Below are 25,715 nucleotides of genomic sequence, written 5' to 3' on the forward strand. Positions count from 1 at the left end.
GCTACTTGGATATGTTTCTCTGTGTACATGTATTTATTCCTGTCAGTGGTGGGATGCTGCTGGTTTAACAACTGGTTTGGTTGTTGCTGGTTTAACAACCAGTTCAGTGCTGTGTCTTAAAGCGCTTGCTTGCAGCGCTGAAAATTGAGCATTTAGAAGTTCAGCTGCTCACCTTCCAAGTCAGCAAAAGTAGGTAGATCGGAGGAGGGGGGGAATCAGCTGTGCTGCACGATTGACAAGAGCTAAAAAGCAGGAAATAAAGGACAGCGTAGGACAGGGGGTAGGGCCAGCTGATTGCTGGAGCTACCAATTCTTCCGAGGCTGAATATCACCTCTGATTCCTCTAAGATCTGGGCTGCAATAATCCAGATGACCCTAGTGGTTGTTCTGATATTTTGCAGCACAAATTCGGTAAAACAAAGTACAACGATACTTCGGTACTCATTGTTAATTGGCTCCGGGAGTTCCAACAACAATGAGTACCAAACAATTTTTTCCCTCATAAGGAATACTATAGTGAGTTACAAGGCAGCCCACACCAACCAGTTCTAGCTTGTGCATTGAGTACCAAACAAACAATGACTACCAGGACAAAGTTTTCTTGTAAAAATGTTTTGAATATCAAATTTTATGAGTTTCAAAGCAGTGGAGTACCAAGATACCACTGTACTGTATCTCATCAGATTTCTCCCTTATCACACAGTAGCACAGGTAAGATGGATCGTATCTTAAGATTTGGTTAGTGTATGAATATGTATTCAGTAGGGAATGTCTAACTAAGTAGCTGAGTCATTGTTTTTGTCCAGGACAGTGAACGAGTGTGGGAGGATTATACGGCCTTGGAAAATGATGTTCAGATGCTGAAGGGTTCCTTGGAGCATATCCGGACTGCCGGGCATCCCCAGGTAAATCCTAAATATGAGGGGCAGAGCTTTCTCAATAGTCGCTTCAAACATACAAAACTATTCCAGGGGATACCCACTAGGCTGCACTGCTAAGTAGGCCCTAGTTATTCACTGACATGAGCCTTTGATTGAGTTGACATTTATTGGGTGCTACAATATGTCATGTTTTTTCTGGTTTCTCTTATTAATTTAATAATACAGAATTATAATACAGAATGCATGGACTAATAAACAATTAATTTGGTATAACAACAACAACAACAACAACAACAACAACAACAACAGCAACAACACAGTTAAAAATTGACAAAATCCCAATCAGTCAAATGCAAAAAGCCACACTGCCTGGATCTGCACGCATATTACGAAAATACATTATGACGTCCTAGGCCCTTGGGTGGGGCCCGACTAGTAATCAATGCCAAATCCGGCAGAACAACTGGCTGCAGTGATAGAATTCTGTTGTTGCGAATAATAATAATTTCTTTCATTTTATACACATTATTCTGCATTGTGATGGGAATAGGGCCGTATTTCTACAACCAATACACACAAACAGATATATTCCTAGTCTGTTTAATAATAGGGACAGAAAGTAGGAGACAACCTGGATATCCATCTTCAGGGTCCATCCATTCTCTTTTTTCATCTATAGGAACTCCTGTTTCTCTTTGATTAATTGCTGAACTAGAAAGTTACTTTTAAACAGTGGGAGAAAAAAAGAAAAAAAAGACTAAAAAGGCCTCAGTAGTTGTACATTTGATATCAACACATACTGAACATTCCTATTTAAAATACTGCACAGCTTTAGAAATAACGATCGGCCTTTAAAAATTAAGGGAGCGTTTGTAATAGTGCTCCTGTCACTTGAGAGATTCCGGTCTTGTCCGAATGCAATGATGGGAAAAGGCAGAAAGGTGGGAGGGGCATCAGTTGTCTCCATTTGTCCATCAATTCCCTTCCCTTAGGATCAAGCAGCAGCTCAACAGGATTTGTGGAGAATCCACGACATCTTGGCAGGACTGAGATGCAGCCCAGCAAATTATCGCACCGTGGAAAACCGAAGATCAGGTGCTTAATGCAATGGGATCAGCACTGCAACTGCACTAGGGGAGGGGGGGGGACGGAGTGGGATAGTTCTCTGTTATGAATCAACAGCGTTGCAACCAAGGGGTTCCTTCTTCATCAGGTATGTCCCATTGTTATACCTGGGATTTATTCCTGGGATTGGTACCCCACTTTTCCAGCAGTAGATGTGAGTAATTGTTGTTTATCGTCAAAGAAATAAAATTGACAATGTAGTTGAGAAGGTAAAGATCCCCGTGATTCAGTGTGATTCTTGGTGACTACCTGGATCCTCAAATGCAGATATATATTTTTTTATTTTTCCAAAATGACTTCCAGCTTCCCAGTCAAAGCTACAGTCCTGTTATTTATTCCCTGGAATTGGGGGGAAGGACTCAGCTCCAATTAATGAAATAACAGAGCTGGAAAAGATATTGGAGGCCTTCTAGTCCAAGACCCTGCTCAGACAGGAAACTCTGTACCATTTCAGGCAAATGCTTGTCCACTTTCTTCTTAAAAACCTCCAGGGGTGGAACACCTACAACTTCTGATTAATGTATCACTGTTCCACATTAACTGTTCTAACTGTCAGGAAATTTCTCCTTAATTCTAAGGTTTCTTCTGTCCTTGATTAGTTTCCACCCATTGCTTCTTGTTCTACCCTCAGGTGCTTTGAAGAATAGCTTGACTCCCTCTTCTTTGTGGCAACCCCTGAGATATTGAAACACTGCTATCATGTCTCCCCTAGTCCTTCTTTTCATTAGACTAGACATACCCAATTCTTGCAACTGTTCATATGTTTTCGCCTACAGTCGCCTCATCATTATCTAAATTTCTAAGCTGCTGTCTCCTGAGACTATCTTGTAAATAAACACTATCAAAAGTGCAATTAAACATATCTTGGGACAAACAGCAAACACGTCCAACCAGTCATCAGCTTTAGCAGCCAATGACTAAGAATACATAAATGAAAAAAGATGTTTTGACTTTGGAAAGAGTGCAGAGAAGAGCAACTAAGATTATTAAAGCCCTGGAGACTAAAACATAGGAAGAATGGTTGCAGGATTTGGGTATGGCCAGTCTAGAGAAAAGAAGGACTTGAGGTGATGTGATAGCCATATCCCAATATTTAAGGGACTGCCACAAAGAAGAGAGAGTCAACTTATTTTCCAAAGCAACAGAAGGCAAGACAAGAAACAATGGGTGGAAACTAATCAAGGAGAGAAGCAATCTGGAATTAAAGAGAAACTTCCTAACAGTGAGGACAATTAACCAGAGGAACAGCTTGCCTTCAGAAATTGTGGGTGCTTCATCACTGGAGGTTTTTAAGAGACTGGACAGACACTTGTCTGAAATGGTATAGGATCTCCTGCTTGAAGAGGAGGTTGGAGTAGAAGACCTCAAGGTACCTTCCAACTCTGTTCTGATCTCTGACTCAAAAATGTTTTGGTCTGTGGGTTGGAAAATAACAGAGGTAGATTTTTAATGTTTTTTTTTTTGTTTTGAAACATTGAGTGCAGCAACCAGGAAGGTCTTCTTGTGTGCCCCCCCAGCAGAGAAATCCCTAATAATGTTCTGACTAAGGGAAGAACCTTGGGAGAAAAGAATCATTTGCAATATTATTATTTTTTTGCTTTCTTCGTTGTAGATGTGTCTCCAAGCTCACCCCCACCTCTGGATTCTCATTTGGGTGCAAATCATCACTCTCTGTTCTCCTGCACTGAAACAAAGGTATTTCAAAAAGAAAAAAGTAACCTTATCTGGACTTTGGCTCCAGAGTGTGATGGACTCTCCCTCACCCCTTGTCTTTCTTTCAGACTTCTGTCCTGTTCTATTTTTATAAACATTCTTTAGAGGCTGAGCATTCTCTTTGCTTGATGTTGACTGTGTATTTAATTTGGGAATATCCTGCCAGAAGATATGGGAATCTCTCTCTCTCTCTCTTTCTCTCTCCCTCCCTCCCTCCCTCCCTCCCTCTCTCTCTCTCCATAAAAAAGAATAGAAATAGTAAAATAGGGGAAGCAGAAAGAGAGGGGAAAAGATAGTGTGAGGTAGAAGGGGAAAAAAGAAAAAAAGGCATTGACTTCTGACTCATTATAGCACAGTACTAGATAAAAACATTCCAGCCTCACCTTTTTGTTTAAAGTAAAATAAATTAAAAAGATAAGAAAGCAAAATGATAGTGGTGGTGGTGAAACAGTGCATTCCAGTTATCCAGTTAACAAAACAATGTTATCTGGTAATAAGCTTCATTGGGCTTTGTGGTAGCTTTCCTGTGGCTTTCAGTTTGTAAAACCAATTTGAAGGGTTTCACACAGATGGCATACAATCTTTTAGCGTTGCTTCAGAAAAGCAAATAATTTTGCAAAAAGTATTGGTGTTGGAGATAACTAGAAGCTCTATTAAAAGGAAATAAGTATTTGGATTTTGCTTGGTTATTTTGTTCTTCCTCTGATTTTTGTGTCATAATGTGTTTTTAAAAAGTGGTGAAATCTGAACAGCTTTTAATCACCAATCCAACAATTTGGTCAATGCAAGGAGGTTATATTGTAAATTTCTCTAATACTCCAGTAGATGGCACTGAATATCAATTTAACAACAATAGAATTCTTTATTGCCCAAGTACACTCACTGAAAAAAAATTGGAGGTTTTTCACAAAAGTTCCTTTGTTACATGAGTCAGAGCTTCCTTGAATCAACTGGCTGATCATTCTGTAAAACAGTCCTCAATTTATGACCACAGCTCAGACCAGAATTTTTTGTTGCCAAGCAAGATGTTGTTCAAGTGAGTTGCATCCAGTTTTATGACCTTTTTAATGACCTTTTATTGGCCAGGTTTATTAATCAAATCGCTGCAGTTTAAATCACATGGTTGTTGAGCAAATCTGGCTTCCTCCGTTGACTTCGTTATCGGAAACCAGTTGGGAAGTTTGCAAATGGAGATTACATAACGCGGGGAAGGCTTACAGCCATTCTAGATGCATGTTGATTACCAAGGACCTGAATTTTGATCACATGACAGTGGGGATGTTGCAGTGGTCATAGGTGTGAGGACTGCTTATCACTTTTTTTCAGTGCTGTTGTAACTTTGAATCTTGCTAAGCAAATGTTGTAAATTGAGGCCTACCTGTACAACCTAAGACCACAAATGAGCTCAAAATTTCTGTCGTTAAGTGAATTTTGCCCCATTTTACAGCTTTTCCTGCCACGGTCCTTAAGTGAATCGGTGTAGATGTTCAATTAGTAACCCAGTTGTTAAGTGAATCTGGCTTCCCCCATTGATTTTGCTTGTCAGAAGATCGCAAAACGTGATAACGTGCCCGTAGGACACTGCAACCGTCATAAGTATGAGTCAGTTGCCAAGCGTTTGAATTTTGATCATGGGGGTGCTGCAGTGGTCGTAAGTGTGAAAAACAGAAACTCCCTTTTTTTCAGTGCTGCTGTAACTTTGAACAGCCACATTAAATGAACTGTTGTAAACCGAGGATTATCTGTACTGGATTCTGTGAATATTTCAACTGATTCAGTGTTTTTCTCCCATCCTCCCGGTACATTTTCTGCTCCCCAAAAAGAGCAGACTTCCCTCTAACCTGTCATCTTATCCACAACATGATGATACAATCCTGATTTTATGCATTGGAAAATGTGCGCTGGGGGTTGTGGTATTTCAGAAGGTAACCTGAGAACGTGGGGTTAATTAAACATTCTCTTGGCTGTGGAAGCCCCTTGCTGGAATCCCAAACAGCTTCTACAACGTTTGCCATTTATTCCAGGAATCTACTCCCATCTATGGGCCGGAGACAGGAAAACCAGCCAGAATGGGGAGCAAACAGCAGGATTGCCCTGGTTCAGCAAACTGGCAGGTACGGCTGTTTCTAGCACATGGGATGTCTGGGCTCCGTTTCCTTCCCCGACTCTGCTCCCCCCTCTGGGCGGTACCCTCAACTTGACCCACCTTTCTATTCCCTTCCAGCAAAGTCCATCTACCTCCAGCAGAGGGCAGTTGGGAGCATCTCAGCATGTGGATGGACTCAAGGGGTCCCCAAACCATCCCTCCACTGAGCCCCCAGAGAGTGAGAAAGGGAAGGTTGGCAGAGGAGAAGATTCTATTAGACCAGGTGAATGAAACTGAGAGATAAGTGCACTTCTAGGCCACAGTTTGAGCATGGAGCCACTTCCCTGTGGGAAGTCGAAAAGCTGTCCACTTAGCCTTCAGCCAGGAAACAGCTTGACTGGCATTAATGGTGCTGTCCCCAATGCTATCCCCAGTTATGGAGGCCATCAAATAGTGGTGTCCTTCTTTTTGGTGTGTAGGGAACTTCCCAAGAGCCTGAAGCAAACTCCTTGTCCTGACAAAAACCCCTTTTATTAATTTACTGTGAATTCTTCTCATTCACATTCAGCAAAGTCTTTGGAGGGAGGTGTTAGATTGGGTAATGGATTGGCACACATAGGCTTAACGGTAACAACAGCTCTTTATTGAATACAACAAGAGAGAACAATCCAGCAAAGGCTGAGACTCCCTTTTATAGGGAGCTGTCAGAGCCTTCGACCAATAGGATTTAACCTCTGTTCCCGCCGGAACAGAGGACCTTGGTGGAAACCACTGTAGTTAGAACTGATATCTAACACCCCTCCCCTCTTAGATGGAACAATCCTACTTGTAACGTAGTCACGCAGGTAGGCGGGCCTTTGGGTCACCTGACCTGCGCAGTTCAGTCGAGGGGGTTTCCCTGGACAGGTCGGAAACCGGTATCAGCTCAGAAAGGTTTTTCGTTGTCTCGAACACTCCCTCGGCCACAGTATCCGAGAACATGTTCTTCTTGTGGCCTTCAGGAAGGCCCATGAGGTTGTTTGCCTTGAGGAAGCAGTCAAATCGTAGCATGTACAATTCCCAGTGCTTGGTGACTGGGTCATACAGAGTCAGTGGGGCGTGCATAGCCATTTTGTGTACAGAGGGCGATTTGAATTTGCCGCTCAAAAATGGCTGCTCGAAGCCGCGCTGAGCTCCGGGCTGGATGTACTTGCTGGATTGCTACGCTCTTTTTGGGTTCGCCTAGTTGCCTTCCAATCCCACCTTCGTCACCAGAGTTAGATTGGGTAATGGATAGGCACACACAGGCTTAACAATAACAACAGCTCTTTATTGAGTACAACAAGTGAGAACAGCGAAGGTTGAGTCTGACAGCAGCCCTTTTATAGGGAGCTGTCAGAGCCTTCGACCAATAGGATTAAACCTCTGTTCCCGCCGGAACAGAGGACCTTGGTGGAAACCACTGTAGTTAGAACTGATATCTAACAGGAGGATTTACAGTCACAGACCTTATCTGGCTGGGATAGGCCAATATCTGCAAAACTTGGCAAGGAGACTCGGACTCCTGCAAACTCCACTCCCTTTCGCTCCTCTTTTATTTCCTCTGGGAGGGGCTATTCATTGTCCGCCTGTGGCCTTACTCCCAAATCGGCCCCTGTTCTTTAGTTGTCCCCTTCATCTGACAACTCTGCACATGCAGGGAACAGGCTCCAGCTGTTTGTCTGCCTCACTGAAGCCTGCCTCTAAAGGCAGCTGATAACTGGCATACGGCCCTGGCCCCCTCTCTGCCTCTGACACTGAGCTTTCATTAGCCCTCTTTCCCCTGACTCCAGGACTGGCCCATGTCCCTCCCAACCTCCTCGCTGTCCGAATCTACTGCCAGCTGGCAGGCCATAACAATTAGTGCCTGAGAAACAGCCTAGAGAAGACCCTCCCACCTAGCCCCTGGAAGTTACTTTTTTTTAAATTAAACCCAGGTTTAAGTATTCTTTGGAAAGAGCATTTAATCCAAGTTCATGCTCCTTTTGAAATAGTGCATTGAACTGGACTTCAAAGGAGCCGAATTAACAGGTGACTGTACAGGAAGGAGGGGTTGCCTGGTAGGCATCCCCTTCTTTTCCCATGCTGCTCAGCTCCTCTGTTGCCCAGGTGACGACTCAAGGGAATGCATAATCACACCTGCCCATCCCATCTGGCCCAGCAGAAAGGGTATATTACAGGCCCCATCCAGAAAGGAATATCACTTGTTGGGATCTAGGAAAAGAGCATTCTCTGCTTTGTAACTTGCCCTATGGAACACCATTTCCCCTGAGGTCAGGCTAGCCTGGCTTTGTTGGTCTTCTGAAAGCCAAGCAAAGGACTGAAGATGCAGTTTTGCCAGCCAGCCTGGGGATTTGCTAGCAACGGATGCAGAGCCCGCTAAACGGCTGTAGATTGATTATGTCCTATAAAATCATTGTCAACCCTCAGCATTTACATACTGCAAATTGATTTTCTTCATGGTGATAGGTTTCCTAACCTGGTTCTTCCACCTCTTCAGCTACAGTAGCTCTTAGTTCTACTGTAACTAAGTTTATCCTTCTTGCTACAGGTCATCCTTTTCTTCTCTTTCCCAGCATCAGCACTAACATTAGCACTAGCACTTAAGATTTATATTCTCTGACTGTCGGGGTTTAATTCCCACCGGCTCAAAGTTGACTCAGCTTTGCATTCTTCCAAGATCGGTAAAATGGGGACCCAGATTGTTGGGGGCAATACGCTGACTCTCTAAAGCCCTTAGAAAAGGCTGTAATGCACAGTGAAATGATATATATAAGTCTAAGTGCCATTGCTATATACTTCTGTATAGCACCCTCTGAGCAGTTTACAGAGTCAGCATATTGCCCCCTATAATCTGGGTCTTCATTTTACCAACCTTGGAAGGATGGAAAGCTGAGTCAACCTTGAGCCGGTCAGGATCGAACTCCTGGCTGCGGGCAGAGTTTGCGTGCAATACTGCATTCTAACCACTGCATTATCAGAGCCTTCCCTAGAGAGCTGGGTCCTTGCAATATGGATCCCAAGTAGGATAATTTGGGCCGGATCATTTATGTCTGGGGTGAGAACTTTATAGATTGGCTGTGTTGATAGTCATATTGTGCTGTCCTGCTAATTATGTTTTTGTTTCTAAAAAGCTTTTAATGTTTTTGTTGTTATGGGTTTGGTTGTTTTTGGTGGCGCTTTGTGTTTTTAACTTTGTAACCCACCAAGATTCATGTTTCTGTGAATTTTGCAAATTTTAGAGTACCTATCCCTTCCCCACCCTTTCACAGTGCATGAAACTAGGGAGGGTTTGAGACATTTGTTATGCCCACATTTCTTCTGTGGGCTAAGCTGCCTCTTATCCCCTGACCATGGCTCTTCTCCTTGTCTCCCAAGGTCATTCCCTCTTACTATTACAGGCCGCCTCTGGTATATATTACCAGTTAAAGGCAATATCATGAGATATAGCTGGGGCAGCCTTATCTTACATTTATGCACATGATATATGATTAGGTTTCATTCTTGCTTGCTTATGATAATAACAACAGCTGTAAGGACCTGCCCCAGCTATATCAGGAAAGTGCATTGTATTTTTCGGAATATAAGATGCACCAAGATTTTGAAGAGGCAAATGTTAAAAAAAGGTTTTGTACTGTGCAGACCTCCCAAAAATGGCCCGTTCACTGCAAAAATGGGCCCATTTTTTAAATTAAAAAAAGAGCCTGCATAGCCTTTAGGAGGCTTATAGAGTGCTCCGGGAGGGGGGGGCGAGCAAAAAACGGCCCATTTTCCGCTCATTTTTGCCCTCCCCAGCCCCCAGAAGAACTCTGGAAGCCTCCTAAAGGCTCTGCACGGCCATTTTGGGGAAGGTGGGGGGGGTTTCGGGAGGCCAAAAATGCTGTATTCCGTGCATAAAACGCAGCCAGATTTTCACCCTCTTTTTTTGAGGGAAAAAGGTGTGTCTTATACTCTGAAAAATACGGTAGGACTCTTGAGTCCATTCAGTTGAATCAAAAGAATGTTTACTGAGAGAAAGTGATTGCAGGGAAACAAGGCAGAACCTGAAAAGTTCCATGCAAAGCACAAAGCAATTATTTTCATTTCCCCAAGCCCAACCAGACCTGACCAGTCCACCAGCAGCCAATGTGATGCTGCAGAGTAATTCTGAGAACTGCTGAGGTATTATGCAGATAACAGTTCACCCCCAGGGCATGGCAGCCTTGAAACCAAGCTGGAACCTGCTGGAAGGGAGTCCGCTCCATCTCCCAAGGCCATTCTCCTCTCTGATTCCCCAGCAGTTACAGCAAAAGCATGGGAAAATGCCAGCAAGCCTCCTTCTCCCCCCACTTCCGACAGAATGGCAAGACAAGATGGTGGGCCTAGAAACAGCACTTAGAGTTACTTTTATAGTCCTCTCTGAGTGGTTTACAGAGTCAGCATATTACCTCCAACAATGTAGGTCCTCATTTTACCGACCTCGGAAGGATGGAAGGCTGAGTCAAGGCTCGAGGTGGTCAGGATCAAAGGAACTCTTTCGTTCCAGGTCGCTTCTCTCCTTGATTAGTTTCCAATCATTGTTTCTTGTCCTGCCCTCTGGTGTTTTGGAAAATTAATTGACCCCCCCCTCTTCTTTGTTACAGCCCCTCAAATACTGGAATTCTGCTATCAGGTCCCCCCTAAAAGTCCTCCTTTTCTTTAGGCTAGCCAAACCCAAATCCCACAACTGTTCTTCATATGTTTTAGTCTTCCAGGATTTAATTATCTTAGTTGCTCTTCTTTGCACTTTTTCCGAAGTCTCAACATCTTTTTTGTAGACCAAAACTGGATACAATATTCCAGATGTGGCCTTACTAAGGCTTTATAAAGTGGTGCTAATACTTCACGTGATTTTGATTCTATGCCTCTGCTTATACAATCAAGGACTGAATTCGTTTCTTTGGCTGCCGCCGCAGACTATTAGCTCATATTTAAGCGATCGTCCACTAGGACTCCGAGGTCCCTCTCAGAGTTATGGTTTTTTGAGCCAGGTTTTGCCTAATTTACACTTGGGTTTTAACCTTTGGTTTTTCCTGCCCAGGTTTAAAAACCTTGCTTTTCTCCACATTAAATTTCATTGTCCTGGATAGGGTGCATCAAATGGAACAACTTGCCACCAGAAATTGTGAATGCACCAACACTGGAGGTTTTTAGGAAGAGATTGGATAACCATTTGTCTGAAGTGGTATAGGGTTTTCCTGCCTCAGCAGGGGGTTGGACTAGAAGACCTCCAAGGTCCCTTCCAACTCTGTTATTCTTATTCTATTCTATTCTATAGTAAAGTCCTTCCACACCTACCCACATCTTGCACAGATACAGTATAGAGTAAAAACACAAACTCTCATCATTCAAGTCTGTCAAGATCTTTTTGGATCCTGTCAAGCATTACCTGCCCATCCCTTTAGGATAGAATAAAGGCATCTCACTAAATATTATAATCTTAATGTAATCAATGCTTGAGAAGATGGCCAGGTCATCATCTCCATCCTCCCTTAACCTTTTCATCTCTTCCTGCTTAATTACCCACAATACCGCTTTCCCTTCCCATTTCAGGCTGCTTTCCCATTGGTCAGGAAATGTTCCCTTGGGAGAAGCAGGATACCTCTGTCATTTGCATTAGCACTGAATGATGGATCCTTCTATGCTCTTCCAACCAACAGGAATGGCATTTATAAGATTTGATCTTGGATTGCTTACTCAAACGGCTCATTCTGGGATGGAAGCAGAAACCAAGAGAGATAGGAAATTTAATCTTGAAAGTTGTTGTTTTTTTCTCTTTGCTTCCCTTCCCTTCCATAGACCTAGAAGGCTGCATCCATAGAAGTGAAGGTTCTGAACACAGCATTGTCAAGGTATGGCGGGATGGCAAAATTATTCTGCCTTTCTCATTTGCTTATTTATTTATTTATTTGTTAGGTTCTACCCAGCCTTTCCTCCAGGAGCTCAAAAGTGCCATTCGTAGCATTCCTTTTTCTTTTTCCAAAGAACAATCCTGTGAGGTAGGTTGGGATGAGAGACAGCGAGTAGCCCCCCTGGCAGCATGAGAATGGAATTAAATTGACTCTCCATGGTGCTAAATGAGTGTTTTTTCAATCTTAGCAAATCAGCCAGTGACCATAGCTGGGGAATTCTGGGAGCTGAAGCCCACGAAATTTTGAACTTGAGAAACACTGATCTGGACCAATTCCATAACCACAATGCCATCCTGGCTCTCCTCTAGTGCTTTTCAGATGTGACCTGGGAACTATAGTTCCAAGATATTTGGTTGAGGAAAGTTGTTGAGGGATGGCGGTTGAAGGGATTAAAATAGTCCAGTGTTTTTCAACCTTTTTGTGCAAAGGCACACTTTTTTCATGAAAAAAATCACGAGGCACACCACCATTAGAAAATGTTAAAAAAAATTTAACTCTGTGCCTATATTGACTATATATAAAGTGTTTTTCCCACGGCACACCTTACACTATGTCACGGCACACTAGTGTGCCGCGGCACAGTGGTTGAAAAACACTGAAATAGTCATTTTATTCATTCTAGCTTTTCATGAACATGCAATGGCTCTTGGAACTGCAACTAAAATAACTTTTTTTAAACAGTTTCTGGAATTTATGAGGAAAGGGACGAAGTTGTAATGCAGGGGTGGGGAACCATGGGCCATTCATGACTTTTGGACTTCAACTCCCAGAATTCTTGAGCCAGCCTCTGAGTGAGGAATTCTGGGAGTTGAAGTCCACAAGTCATTAAAGGGCTATGGTTCCCCACCCTTTTCATAATGGATGAATAGCAGTCAAGTCACAAATGATGGCAAAGGCTGTGGATGATGGTAAAAGAATGCCAGCATGTAGCTCAGCAATGTACCACACATTTCTTTGTGCTGTGAGGGATGTGCATTATAACATCATGGTATCCCTGGAGTGGGCAGGGCAAATGTTTTTTGGAGGCGCAGTATAGGGTTCCTTAACAACTGGAAGATTGGCTTGATTTGGAAGCTGGCTTAGGATTCGAAAGGAAATTGAAATTCAAATTATTTTTACTACCGGTTCTGTGGGTGTGGCTTGGTGGGCGTGGCACCAAGGGAAGGGTAGTGCAAAATCCCCATTCCTTCCCCACTCTAGGGCCAGTCAGAGGTGGCATTTGCTGGTTCTCCGAACTACTCAAAATTTCTGCTACCGGTTCTCCAGAACCTGTCAGAGCCTGCTGAATTTCACCCCTGATTTCATCCCTTCATGGAAAAGGGGGGTCCAGTCCAGGGGAGACAAAGAGGGTACTGAGATAGCTCTCCCATCACCCTGGGGGTAAAGCTTACTCATGCTTGCAGTTGTGATAAAGGACTGAAAGGAGAAGAAAACCTTCTGAGGTAAAAATGTGGCACCTGAGCAGTGACTTCTCCCAACCTTCCTTTCTTCCCTCACATCCAGGTGGCCTCTTCCGAAACGACGGTCCCTCGGCGGTCCCGCATGAGCGCCCAGGAACAGCTGGACAGGATGCAGCGGCACCAGGAGGCCAAACGGAAATCTGAGGCTGCCCAGCCCCCACCCTTGGGCCACTGGCGAGACTCTCTCAAGCATGGGTCTAGCCGGGTGGGTGTGAAGCCTTGCGGGGAGGGGGAGCGTAGGAGAGCAGCAGGGGTCTTGGGTGGACACTTGAGTGAAACACCCTGACGCTAAGTGGGAGAGTGGTTCTTTGGCCCAGAGAGGAGCCAAAATACATTGGGTGTGAGAAGGAGAGAGTTCTAGAGTTTCTCATGCTGTGGTGGAAGCCAGCCGCTTGGGTTTGCTGAGAGGAAGCCCGAAGAAGGTTCCAGAAGCTGGGTCTCCAAAGACAGGAGTGAAGGGGGCTACATCCCACTCTTGGGTGGGACAGGGATGGGGGCTGAGGAAAGGAAAGGTTTCCACCAAGGGTGGTTGTGATTTTTTCGCATTTATCCAGTGAAACGGAAGAATTGCCTTCCAGGCTTTGTAAATCAAAACCAGAAGGAAAGGATGGTGTGCTTAATTTCTAGCTTAGAAACGAGGGGTGCTTTGTCAAGAGCTGGGGCTACATCTCTGTTGCTCATGCCACCTTCCCCTCCCATCGTTTAATCTCTCCTTCAGCCCCTTCCCAATGCCCCCCCTGAGTCATCACCCAAGGAGGGAATGCAAATTGGGGAAGTCAAGCCTCCTCGGTGCCCCCCAACCCCTGAGTGGGAGCGACAGCGGGTAATGCAGCTCTCCTATGCGCTGGCGACCGAGGCTTCGCAGCGGGGAAAACTCCTCACAGGTACTAGGATAGGCCACTGTGTTTGTTTATTTGTCCCAAGCATGTATGTCCTGCCTTTTGATCCCCTGGTTTTTTTCTCTCCCCCAAATAGCTCCATGTTAGGGTGGTGATTCACCTAAGTAGGTAAAATACTGACTCAGATCCCTAATAGGCAAGAATACCAACCCCCAAAGCTATGTTTTGGGGTTGCTGTTTTTTTTTGCAAAATCTGATCCAAAATGTACAACTCACAGCCTCTTAAATTGCCCATCACCTCTTTAGTTCTCCCGTTCTGCCTTCTATGTGCCTGAAAGTAAATGCCTTGTTCTGACCTGCACTAGCCAAGTAATATAGAGAGTCCTTGACTTGTGACTGTAATTGAGCCACACATTTTCATTGATAAGTGAAACCTTTGCTAAGTGAACTTGCCCCATTTTACAACCTTCCTTGCTACAGTGAAGTGAAGGGGATCACATGACCCCAGGACACTGCAGCTGTTCATAAATATGAATCAGTCACCAAGTGTCTGAATTTTGATCATGTGACGATGGGGATACTGCAATGGTCGTAAGTGTGAAAAAGAGTCATGTCGCTTTTTTCATTCCTCTTGTAACTTTGAACGGTCACTAAATGAACTGTTTTAAGCCGAGTACCACCTCTATATAAGTATTATTTTATAGTTTCGGGACACTTGTATACCTTATTCACACAATTTCCAAGGCATTCCCAGGACATCATCATTGTGTTAGATACAGGCCAAGACCCTTAAACTTCACATGATTTTCCTTTGTGTTTTATTTGGATATATAGTGTCATAATTTTTATTTTCCTGCCAGCCATTTCCCAACAGATACAGTTAGTCCTCAGTTAACAACGGTAATTGGGACCAGGAACTCCATCACTAAGTGATATAGTTGTAAAGAATGACATCATGTGATTTATGATAGCGGTTCCAGTTCATCAAGGGAATCCTATAATCCTTAGGTGTGATGTCACATCATCCCAATTTTAACCTTCCGTTGGCTTTCCTCATTGACTTTGCTTGTCAGAAGCTGGTAGTGAAGATCACAAATGACCACCACATGGGACATTGCAAGCATCATAATTGCAAGCCAATTCCCAAGCATTTGGATCATGCCTATAACAACTATGGCCATGTTGCTTGAACACAATTTGAAGACCAGCTGAAAGGGCCTTCATAACTTTGAATGTTGGCTGAATGAATGGTTAACTAAAGACTATTTATTTATACATCAATTTTTTTTAATTCAGCTGCCATCTCTCTTATAGAGGGGCTTTATGTATAAAGACTAAAAACTCTGTGTATAAAGACTTACCTGGATTTTTTCCGTGGTCAATCCATTTTCCTATCCAAACTCCTGCACGCAATAGAGACCTTGTTAACTGCAGAGGTCATAATAAAACTGTTTTCACTTACATGTTCTTACAAAAAAGTAAAGGCTCCCTTGAGTCAGTTGCTGGTGATTACTTGGACAGATTGGTGATGTTTTCCTGGCAATGATACAAAAGTGATTCATTCATTCTTCTTGGAAAAGTTTTTACAGCTATCCAGCCTGGCTTATAGCCCTTTCAGTATAAGTGCTATGTAGGATCCAGTGCTTTAAAAACAGAAGCAGTAACCCTCTTTAAGCATGCACATGTATAAAGAATTGAATAAAGACAGATGAATTAACACTGAGAGCAAACACAACTCCATTTAAGCCATGGAGCCCTGTACTCCTAAGACTTACAACCACAATTGGGACAAGCATTTCCGTTGCCAAGCATCTATACTGAATTATGACTCATGCTTGATTTTATGACAAGTTTGGGTTTGTTTGTTAAGTGAATCACGTCAGTTGTTCAGTGAATCATGTGGATCTTAAGCAAATCCAACCCTCCCCTATTTATTTTACTGGTCAGGAGCAAATGGCGATCATGTGACCCTGGGGTGCTACAACCACTAGAAATACATTCCAGGTGCCCAGAAGTTGAATTTTGATCACATGACTGTGGGAATGCTATTGCAAGTCCTAAGCCTGGTCATAAGCCACTTTTTTCAATGCCATTCTAACTTCGAAGGATTACTAAATGGATGGTTGTAGGTCAAGGATTACCTGGATGTTCAAGCCAATGCTACAGAGGCTGCATTGTTCCACTACTCCCTTATCATTGCATGGACCTACCGTTCGTTGTTTGTTGAACCCCGAGACTGATTTGCAGATGAAGCCCATCCAAGATGCCAGATGAAAACCCATCACTGCTTTACCAAAATATAACAAAAACCCAGGCTTATGCCTGGAACCCCAGAAAACATTTACATTAGAGTGGGATTAGTTTAATCCTTTCTGCTTTTTGTCATTTATTTTTGCTCTCTCCTATATGACCAATTAATTGCCTTCAGGGCATTTGTAATTAAATATATGTGCCAAACTCTAAAAAAAAGAAAAAAAGCCACAAATAGCCACCCACCGGTTCTCTGAAGCTGGCAATGAGAGGGCTATCTCTGGATTTCTCTTTTTGTACTTTTTTACAAGGAGCAACACCATGAACGAACATATCAGAAAGCTTTTTCTGCGACACCATTTCACAGGAGCCCTCTGTGCAGCTTTCTGTGCCGCTTGTTAGAAATGCAAAAATATGGCTTGTAGTTGTCTTCTAGTTGCCACAATCAGTTGACTTCGGCATTTGTGGGCCTTGCAGCCAAGACTATGCTACCTCCCGGAAGATGTGAATGAAGTAGTAGCCACAATTCAGTGTCATTATTCTAGCCAATTGCCCTGTAATTCTCTGGTCATTCCCCCCTTCTCTTACTAACCACAGCTGACTCTGCTTAGCTTCCAGATCAGCCAATGTCGGATAATGTTGCCCTCTTACTGAAACTATTGACCATCTTATATATTCCAAGTAATTATGCCTATTGTCCATAGAGCTTGAGTGCTTGGTGGATCAAGGTTTTCTAATTTAGTTCATGTCTTTTTCTCCCCAGGAAGGACCAGTTCTCGCTCCTCCCTAGATGATTTGCTTGCCTCAGAAGATGGCTTGAACCATCACTATTTTCCTGGGGATGGCACCTGCATAAAGCTAGACTCTAGCAATACAACAGATGGACACAATCAAACAAATACTCAGAGTCCCAGCTGTAGCACTGACCCTAAAGTTGCAAATCAGGTGCCAGCGTCACCCCAAGCAAACAAACCAATGTTCAGTTCCTCAGAAGCTTCTGACTGGTCCTTGCCTTGCCCTTGCGAGGAAAGTTGGTTGCCATCCAAGCTGAAGACTCCACAGCCAGCATCCCACCTGTTTGACCCAGCCAGAGAGGAGCCATTCCTACTCGGCGGTCCTCATTGGGAGGAACCTTTGCCTCAGGCAACCAATTGGAATGGATGTTTTTGCAGAACAGCCAATTGGGTTCTGCCTCCTGTATGGGACTTAGAGATGTGGGCAGCTGATCAAAAGCTAGTCGGCAATCCAAGCCTAAACAATGGGAGATGCATCCATTGGAGAGGTGAGCCTCAACAGGTGGCAGCATATTTTGGAGAAATGGCACAGCCTGTTAAGGTCACCTTGATAAAATCAAGTTTTTAACTGAAGTGGGATGAAGAGAAGATCTAAAGTGTCATAAAAGAATAGGGGCCAGTCTTGGAGATGGTTGCCTGCTCTCTTAGAAATATTCAAAATAAGAACATATAAAATCTTGGCCTTTTAGATCAGAAACACCATATCTCCTGTATGTGAACATCTCCAGCATACCATCTGTATTTCCCAATTGAATTTTCTCAGTTACTTTCTCACCAACTCATCTAGTCTAGAAAAACCATGATTTTTTTTGTTTAGTTTTCGTTGTTGCTCCAGTCCTAGACGCTCCTGGAAACAAATCATGATGAGTTCCATGGTCTCAGTCTATAGCAGTGTTTCTCAACCTTGGCAGCTTTAAGATACCTGGACTTCAAAGTATCTTAAAGTTGCTAAAGTTAAGAAACACTGGTCTACAAATTTATATACTGGGTTGGGAAATGGGGGCACTCAATTTCAAATCCATACGTATTCAAGACGTTTAGTAGTTATGGCAGAGAATGCTCTTACTCTTTGATTTTTAGGAGGTCAAAATCCACCAAGATTGCTTCAGGAAGTGTTTCCCCTTTAAGAAAAAAAAAAAGCTAAAGTATCCTTGTATAGATGCCTGTTTATAATGGGGAACTCCTAAAAAATAAGGTTACCATGTACAAATATTTGATAAATAGATAGACATCGGTGGATTCCTGACCATTAGTGTCTGCAGATATTCCTATTCGACAAATAAATTCCAAAGGCATATCATACTGTACATCCTAGTTGGATGATACTAATACTTTCTGCATTTTTTTAAAAGATGCAGCTTTAGATCCCACCTTTATTATTTTTATAAATAATTCAACATGGCAAACATAACAAATATTCCCCTTCATCCTATTTCCCCCACAATGCTAACTCCGGAAAGTGAGTTGGCCTGAGAGCAAAAGAGATTGGCCCAAAGTCATCCAGCCGGTTTTCATGCCTAAGGTGGGACTAGAACTTACCGTCTATTAGTTATTGTCCCAAAGTCACCCAGCCAGTTTTTATGCTTAAAGTGGGATTAGAACTCGCATTTCACTTTTGCTTACAACTTTGCAGAGATTCCTGGCTTCAGAGAGATAATTTCTCATTCCATCTTGCAAGCACCTATGTTTCAGTGCTGTTGCCATTGTTGAGACATTATTCAATTTCCAGATTGCAATTGGGGGTGGGGGCACTCCTTTTTCATAACAGCATGGAAGTTATTTGAACATTCCTGGGGGTGAATGTAGGAACAGAGAGGGTTTTTTTCCCCCCAGCAATTGCTTATATCTTTTCATAATTTGTTTTATTAATGTTATCTTTTGGGTTGTAAATGGATATCTTTTTTTCTGTAAATAGGGATGGGGTTTCAGAGATAAGGATTATTTTCCTGGGATGCCCTATCAAAATGCAAGCTCTCCTTCTAGATGACTTAAGAAGCAACTGTACTTGCATAAGAAGAAGAAAACATTGGGAGGAAACTGCCACTAAGATCTCTGAATGGGAGTTTTATCTCCAATTGGAAAGAGAAAGAATAGTTTGATTGTGTGGGGAGAATGATTGGGCAATGGCTGTATTGAAAAAACATTTGGATCTGTCCTAGCAAGTACAAGGAATGTTTCTCATGAAAATGGGTGCCTCTTAAAACAAAGGCAGTGATTTATATTTTGAAGGCATCTCAAGACTGGCTGACTTGTTCCCAGTACAAACAGTCGGTGGCCTGTGCAGGAACGTATCCCATAGTTATTGACCAGAATGGACATGTCAATTTGCCTAGAACTGCATCAAACAAAAGTAGGGAAGTCAGTAAGGGAATGAACAGGAAAGTGATGAGAAGTGTGGGAAGTACGAATACACTGAATGGAATTGGAGTGGTTTCAGGGGAAAAAAGTGACATAAGGAAAAGAGCTAGTTAGAAAAAGCTGAAGAAGAAAAAGTGATACGAATTATTGACCCTGATGAACATTTTCTTCCATTTCTGAAATGTAGGGGCCTAAATGAAGGAGTTGCTTACTTGGAATCTAGCTGGAGAATTAAACAGGGTCACCATAATGTGAGAGCCAGTTTGATGTACTGGTTAAGGCATTAGGATAAGAACCAGAGGTCTGTAAATTGTAGTCCTGCCTTAGCACAAAGCCAACTAGGTGACCTTGGGCCAGTCACTTTCTTTCAGCCCAAACAAAGAGGCAGTGGCAAAACTTCTTCAAACTTGCCAAGAAAACTGCAGAGACTTGTCTAACCAATCTTCAAAAATAATAATATATATTTGTAGTTGTAGTGGGTCCATTACTCCCTAGCGGTTCCAGATCAAGCCTGTGATGGCTAGGTTACAACATGTGAGCAGCCAGTAGAGATTAGCAAAGAGAAGCAGAAATTCTAATTCTTGACTGCCAGCTCATGTTTGTCTAGACCAGTGTTTCTCAACCTTAGCAACTTGAAGATGTCTGGACTTCAACTCACAGAATTCCCCAGCCAGCGAATACTTAAAGTCTTTCTAACAATCCCAACAGATTCAGCAGGGCCTACTCCGCCACAACACCAACATTGCTGAGGTAGATTAGCTGAGAAATTTCTACTTGTTAAAAGATTCTTGTACAGATTTTGATAAGAGGGTTAAAGAATAGCACCCAAACCTATCCTGGAGCACAAAAGCTCAAGAATTTGAACAAAGCAGCCAAAGATTCCTGTTGTAACAGCTCCTTGCTCTGTTGAGGCACCTGTCTTCCCATGCAGAATTATAATTCTCTTTTAAGAATCAGAATATTTTTACTGTATTTAAGGAGAATGTGCCAGCTACTGCAGGAACTTCCTCAGACATGTAAACACTAAGCCTTTCCATGTGTGAATTATTCCAATTTGTATAATCAATAAACATTGTAATGTATCTCTGAGCCTTTGCCTATTCATTGAGTGAGGCTGACAGATTAGGATTTGGAAGCAGCCACCCACTCTGAAGCTGAGTGGGAAAGATTTGAAAAACCAACATCTGAAAACTTGTTCTGCATTCCAAATAAGTGAAATCAGTAACTCCAATGCCTAGTAAGGGACTTCTTTTCCACTTTTAATTTAGCTACACTGCTTTATGGTCCAAATAATTTGTTAATGTGTTCTTTATAAATTCGCTTTAGAATGTAAATATTCTTTTAATGTACAGTTCTAAGAGAAAGTGTTTCAGAATTACACATCACAGCTACTTCCAAATAATAAATGAGGAATACTTTTCACCCAATTTCTCGTTTACACAATTTCATATACAAAGACACACAAGAAACAAAAGAAATAGGAATAATTGAATCTTGGAGGAACATGTATTAGATTTTTAGAAACACAATGAAACAATGACATATTGGCCAATTCATTCCATTCTCCCCCCTTGGATTTTTTGGCATTTGCCTTTTTTTCCCCCCCAAAAGAATGTTCTATCTACGAATTATATAGTCTTTAGACCTTAATAATCCAGGAGCAGAGTTCCAGCTATCTCTTTTGGTTTCCTAGTTTTACAAGTGGAACAATACTTGAGAAAATGCAACTGAAAAGAGAATGAATTTGCCAAAATGTGGTTCTGCTATTTGGAGAATACTGAAACATATTTTTTCCATCAGGAATTCAGGATAACATCCTGTAGGCATTTGCTTGCCTCTAGAGTTCTGTGAGACAATTCCTATTTACCAAAAGGATTGGAAAAGGAATCATTGTAGAGCAGAGGTAAGCAGTGTATGTGAGTACACAGTTCCATTTGTGAGTGCGCCCTCCACTCAGGCATACTGAACTTTGTGCGCAAGCAAACGGTGCTTCTGCTCATATGTGAAGCTCCATTTGTGTGAGCGGCAAACACTTGCGTGAGCAAAGCTCCACACCAAAGGTGGGTTCCTACCAGTTCGGACCGGTTCGGCCAAACCGGGAGTGGTTTGGCAACCTGGGTTGCTGAAACTAGCAGTGACCCAGGCCTGAAACGCCCTTGAACCTGTTCTCCTATGGGGCGGCCATCTTGATTTTTAGTTCTGTGCATGCGCAGAACAATTGTAACTGCACACATTTAATTTTTTTGCATGCACCGAACTGGCAGTGGTGCTGGGAGCAACCCACCACTGCTACACACACACACACACAAGCAGAGGACACTGAGTGGTAGGTGTTTTGCTCCAAGCTCCATTTCTTTTGCGGCCTGGTTTCAACCAAGCCATGGCCCGGTAGTGGGCCATGCGCTGGGGACTCCTATTGTAGTGAGTGAGTCTTACAGCCAGTTTTGCTTCTCTTAACATTATTTTCACTATACTTTTTGCCATATTTTGAACATCTTATTTTTTTCTTTCTCTCCATCCACAAATATTAAATAACATATCTACTTGTTCTGGTGTGGTTTTTTTTGCCATTTATTGATAACTTACAATTGTTCACTTAGTTTTGCCCATCAATCGTAACTATTTAGATCTTGGTAAATAATTTTCAGATCCATATTCCTAATTGCATCATACAATCTATTATTTGCTGCAAAGCATGGTTTGCATACCAAAACACAATTCTTTGAACTCTTGGCTAATTATTTGGTTTACAGAGAACATTCCGTTAGAATCTCTTGGTTTCCACCCATCTTATTGCCAGCCTTAAAGTCTTTCTAAAAGTCCCAATTTTCAGTTTTCCAAAAGGCTTTCCTTCTTCACGTGGCTTATTTATTTGCAGTTTCACGATCTCACGCTTTTCCAATCTGCTACCTCCTGCAATTGTCTATTCTTTCTCCAAAATATTTGTTTTTCATTTAAATTGCACTAGTATCAATCAATACACATGTAATAAAATTAGTGTTTCTGTAACCATAAGCAATGAAGAGAGAGGATAGAAATTAGAACTAATGGCAGGGAAAATGAGCACTGAACAGATGATATCCTGGACCATAGATTGCAGTTCAAAAATCCTACTTTTGCTGTGATTTCAATTGGTGACTATCAAAGCAAGCTATTCTATCTGCCTCTCGCCACTGCTGACTTATTCCTCACCAACCCTAGAGTCAACAACAACAACAAAAATTCAGCCTGAAAGTTGCTGCCCCTACTATTGATCTTCATCTGTTTTTTCTCTTCCCAAGCACTGCAGTAAAATAATCTGATTTTTCTCTAAAATAATGGATGTTCTTAGTGCCCAAATAAAATTATCCCAATTTCTGTCGATAAATTCCAGACTAGTTGACGCCCAGCACTTTTCCAGTCAGTTCTTGTATTTAGAGAAGAGAGCAAGTGCATAGGCCACTAATGCAGAAGGCAGAGAATTTTATTTATGTGTTAAATGTCAGCAAATGTCAAAACAGTGTTTCTCAACCTTGGTGACTTTAAGTCCTGTGGACTTCAACTCCCAGAATCCCCCAGCCAGCATAGCTGGCTGGGGAATTCTGGGAGTTGAAGTCCACAGGACTTAAAGTCACCAAGGTTGAGAAACACTGTGTCAAAACAATTAATTGCAAAAATGAGACAAAAGGCAGGAAAAGGCAAGAAGAGAATAAAAAATACAGTAGACCTCAATTTTACAACCATTTGCTTAGTGACCGTTCAAAGTTACAACGGCACTGAAAAAAGTAAATTATGGTTGTTTTTCATCCTGACAACCATTGCAGTATCCCCCCTCCCCCATGGTCACATGATCGAAATTCAGATGCTGGGCAATTGACTCATGTTTATGATGGTTGCTATGTCCGAGGGTCAAGGGACCACCTTTTGCGACCTTCTGACAGGCAAAGTCCAAGGTGAAAGTCCCAGATTCACTTAGCAACTGTGTTACTAGCAATAGAGTGATTCACTTAACAATGTGGCAAGAAAGGTCATAAAATGGGGCAAAATTCATTTAACAATTACAACAACGTACATTTTGGGCTCAATGGCGATTGTAAGTTAAGGACTACTTGCAAACAAAGTCAAGAATGTATTCAACCAAAGCAGACGTAAAGTGAGATTTGGACATTAAGTGTGAAACCTACTGGGTCAGGCTGGACAGCCTCTTATAGCCCCTTTACTTCTATATTAAAAGCCACATAGACAGAGTTGGAGCTTGCAAAAGAAACAGGAAGCCAGTGCCTAACCACAAGATGTCTCTATGTCAAAAGTCTATGTCAAAAGTCCAAGGTTCAATTAAAGTTTGTTAATGACACGTACTCCGTAAACAAAAGGAGAAGTAAGATCCCATCTCCTTATAAGGTTTTCTCCTCAAGAATTGTGTTAAGTATTTTCGTGTTGCAATGCTTTTGAGAATGTATAAGAATGCGTGCTCCGATAATTAAGGTTGTTCAGAACTTGCAATGCTAGCCATGGGCTAGCTTTCTGAACCTGGCTGCCAAATAAACCTTTCCTGTATCCTGAGAAGTCTAAAGCCTGTCATTTTCTGCAACACAACCTATCTTCCTACATGTCATGTCATGTCAATATACACTTTCTAGAGCAGGAGTCACCAACCTTTCGGACCTCACGGACCATTAAATTCATAATTTTACATCCCGCAGACCACTAATATGATCTGCCTAATGACTGGCTGGGTGGGTGTGGCTAGGTGGTCATATGACTGGGTGGGTGTGGCCAACTCATCACTAATATTGAAGGGCACCTCACCAGCCTCCCCCCTCCCCTCCCAGCCACTCCTTGCCTGCCCACCCGGGCTCCTTAGGGCCCCAACAGCAAGCAGTTGTTGGAGCTAAGCAACCACCAAGAGTTGGCAAAACAGCTGGCTCAATTCCAATTGGATCTGACGAAGAAGGAGGCTCCATAGAAACACCTCACTGAGGACTAGGAGCATAGGCTTTCAAGCAAAGGAAAGATCTGTGGGAATGCAAGACCAGGTATCTGGAGGCTCAGCGGGCTGAGACGGCCAGCCAATTCCAGGCCATTATGCAATCTCACTGGAACAAGGCCCTCTGGCTCTTTGCCACCAGTGGCACTTCCCTCCAACCTTCGCCCAAAGCCCCTCACCAGGAGGCCGAAGTAGATTAGTTTGCACCTAAGTCGGAATTTCATCCCCCACAACCTACACAAAAACACCCAAAAGAGGGAGACTCTCTGCAGCAACACAAATGTTCATTGCACATATCCGGCCCAGGGGACGTAGTTTGAGGACCCCAGATTTAGTGCAATATAAAAAATGCAAATAATTTTTCAGCGGACCACCAAAATTTTCTCATGGACCACCAGGGGTCCATGGACCACCAGGTGTTGACTGCTTTTTCTAGAGCCACTGAAAACAATGCTGAAGATGATTGGCATGATTCTTTCAGCCTTTCATGTACTCAATGGCAGCAAAATGGAGATGGGGAAATAGGATGCCAGCAGATCCTTCCTCTGGTCCACATCATGAAGGAAACAATTTAGTGGGGACGGATGATGTATTCAACAGACTGAAGCTTGAGATGAAGGCCAAGGGATATAGTAGGAGAAATGACTTTTCATATTTTTTCCAGGTGATTGTACTTACCAGGTAAGTACAAGTAAGAAGCTCCTCTCTTTTTTTAAATTCATTTTCATTGATATTTGATGTAATGATGTCAACAATCAGAAGTACACAACTTTTGGGGAGTTAGTGGCAGGGCTCAACCTTGAATGGAATGCTGGAGGCCATATTCCAAAAGATAGCTATTGCCAGGGAAAAATTAAACTAATTCCACTCCCTTTTCATGTGAGTTTCATTAAGGTGAAATCAGTACAGTCTACATTTATTATGTCTCTGGTATAATAAAGATTCCAATTTAGTAGCATCTTCTGGAAGTCCCTGAGTGCAGACATCAATGCACACCTGGGGCCCATGAAACTCCAGTTTTATAAGACTGTTATAAAATTACAATTAGTCTAGAGCGTGTTTCCCAATTGTGCTCATTTTAAGACGTGTGGACTTCCACTCCCAGAATTCCCCAGCAAGCATAGAACCTAGAATCATAGGGCTGAAAAGGGACCATGGAGGTCTTCTATTCTAACTTCCTGCTCAAGGAAGGGGACCTTAAGCCATCCCAGTCAAATGGTTGTCCAATCTAATTTTGAAAACCTCCAGTGATGGAGCATCCACAACTCCAGAAGGCCAGCTATTCCATTGATTAA

General features: G+C 42.6%; 1 protein-coding gene across 5 annotated transcripts in view; it reads left to right on the top strand.

Moving 5' to 3' along the window:
• The window catches only part of PLEKHA4 (pleckstrin homology domain containing A4), a 66,248-nt gene extending 45,712 nt beyond the window's left edge, over positions 1-20,536 (top strand). For 4 of the 5 annotated variants that reach the window (XM_087713848.1, XM_087713851.1, XM_087713849.1 and 1 more), the window contains 9 exons: positions 807-905; positions 1,874-1,976; positions 3,619-3,701; positions 5,744-5,833; positions 5,944-6,088; positions 11,758-11,840; positions 13,257-13,418; positions 13,932-14,097; positions 17,066-20,536. In XM_087713848.1, the coding sequence (XP_087569974.1) occupies positions 807-905; positions 1,874-1,976; positions 3,619-3,701; positions 5,744-5,833; positions 5,944-6,088; positions 11,758-11,840; positions 13,257-13,418; positions 13,932-14,097; positions 17,066-17,664 (1,530 nt within the window). In that variant the 3' untranslated portion in view covers positions 17,665-20,536. Of the gene's footprint in view, positions 1-806; positions 906-1,873; positions 1,977-3,618; positions 3,702-5,743; positions 5,834-5,943; positions 6,089-11,640; positions 11,694-11,757; positions 11,841-13,256; positions 13,419-13,931; positions 14,098-17,065 lie in introns of all 5 variants that reach the window. The other variant, XM_087713850.1, reaches the window with a different exon arrangement.
• The last annotated feature ends 5,179 nt before the right edge of the window (positions 20,537-25,715 follow it).

This window comes from Thamnophis sirtalis, unplaced genomic scaffold (assembly GCF_051295495.1).
Source record: "Thamnophis sirtalis isolate CommonGarterSnake01/CBP01778 unplaced genomic scaffold, rThaSir2_p1.2 scaffold_4, whole genome shotgun sequence".
Taxonomy (NCBI): Eukaryota; Metazoa; Chordata; class Lepidosauria; order Squamata; family Natricidae; genus Thamnophis; species Thamnophis sirtalis.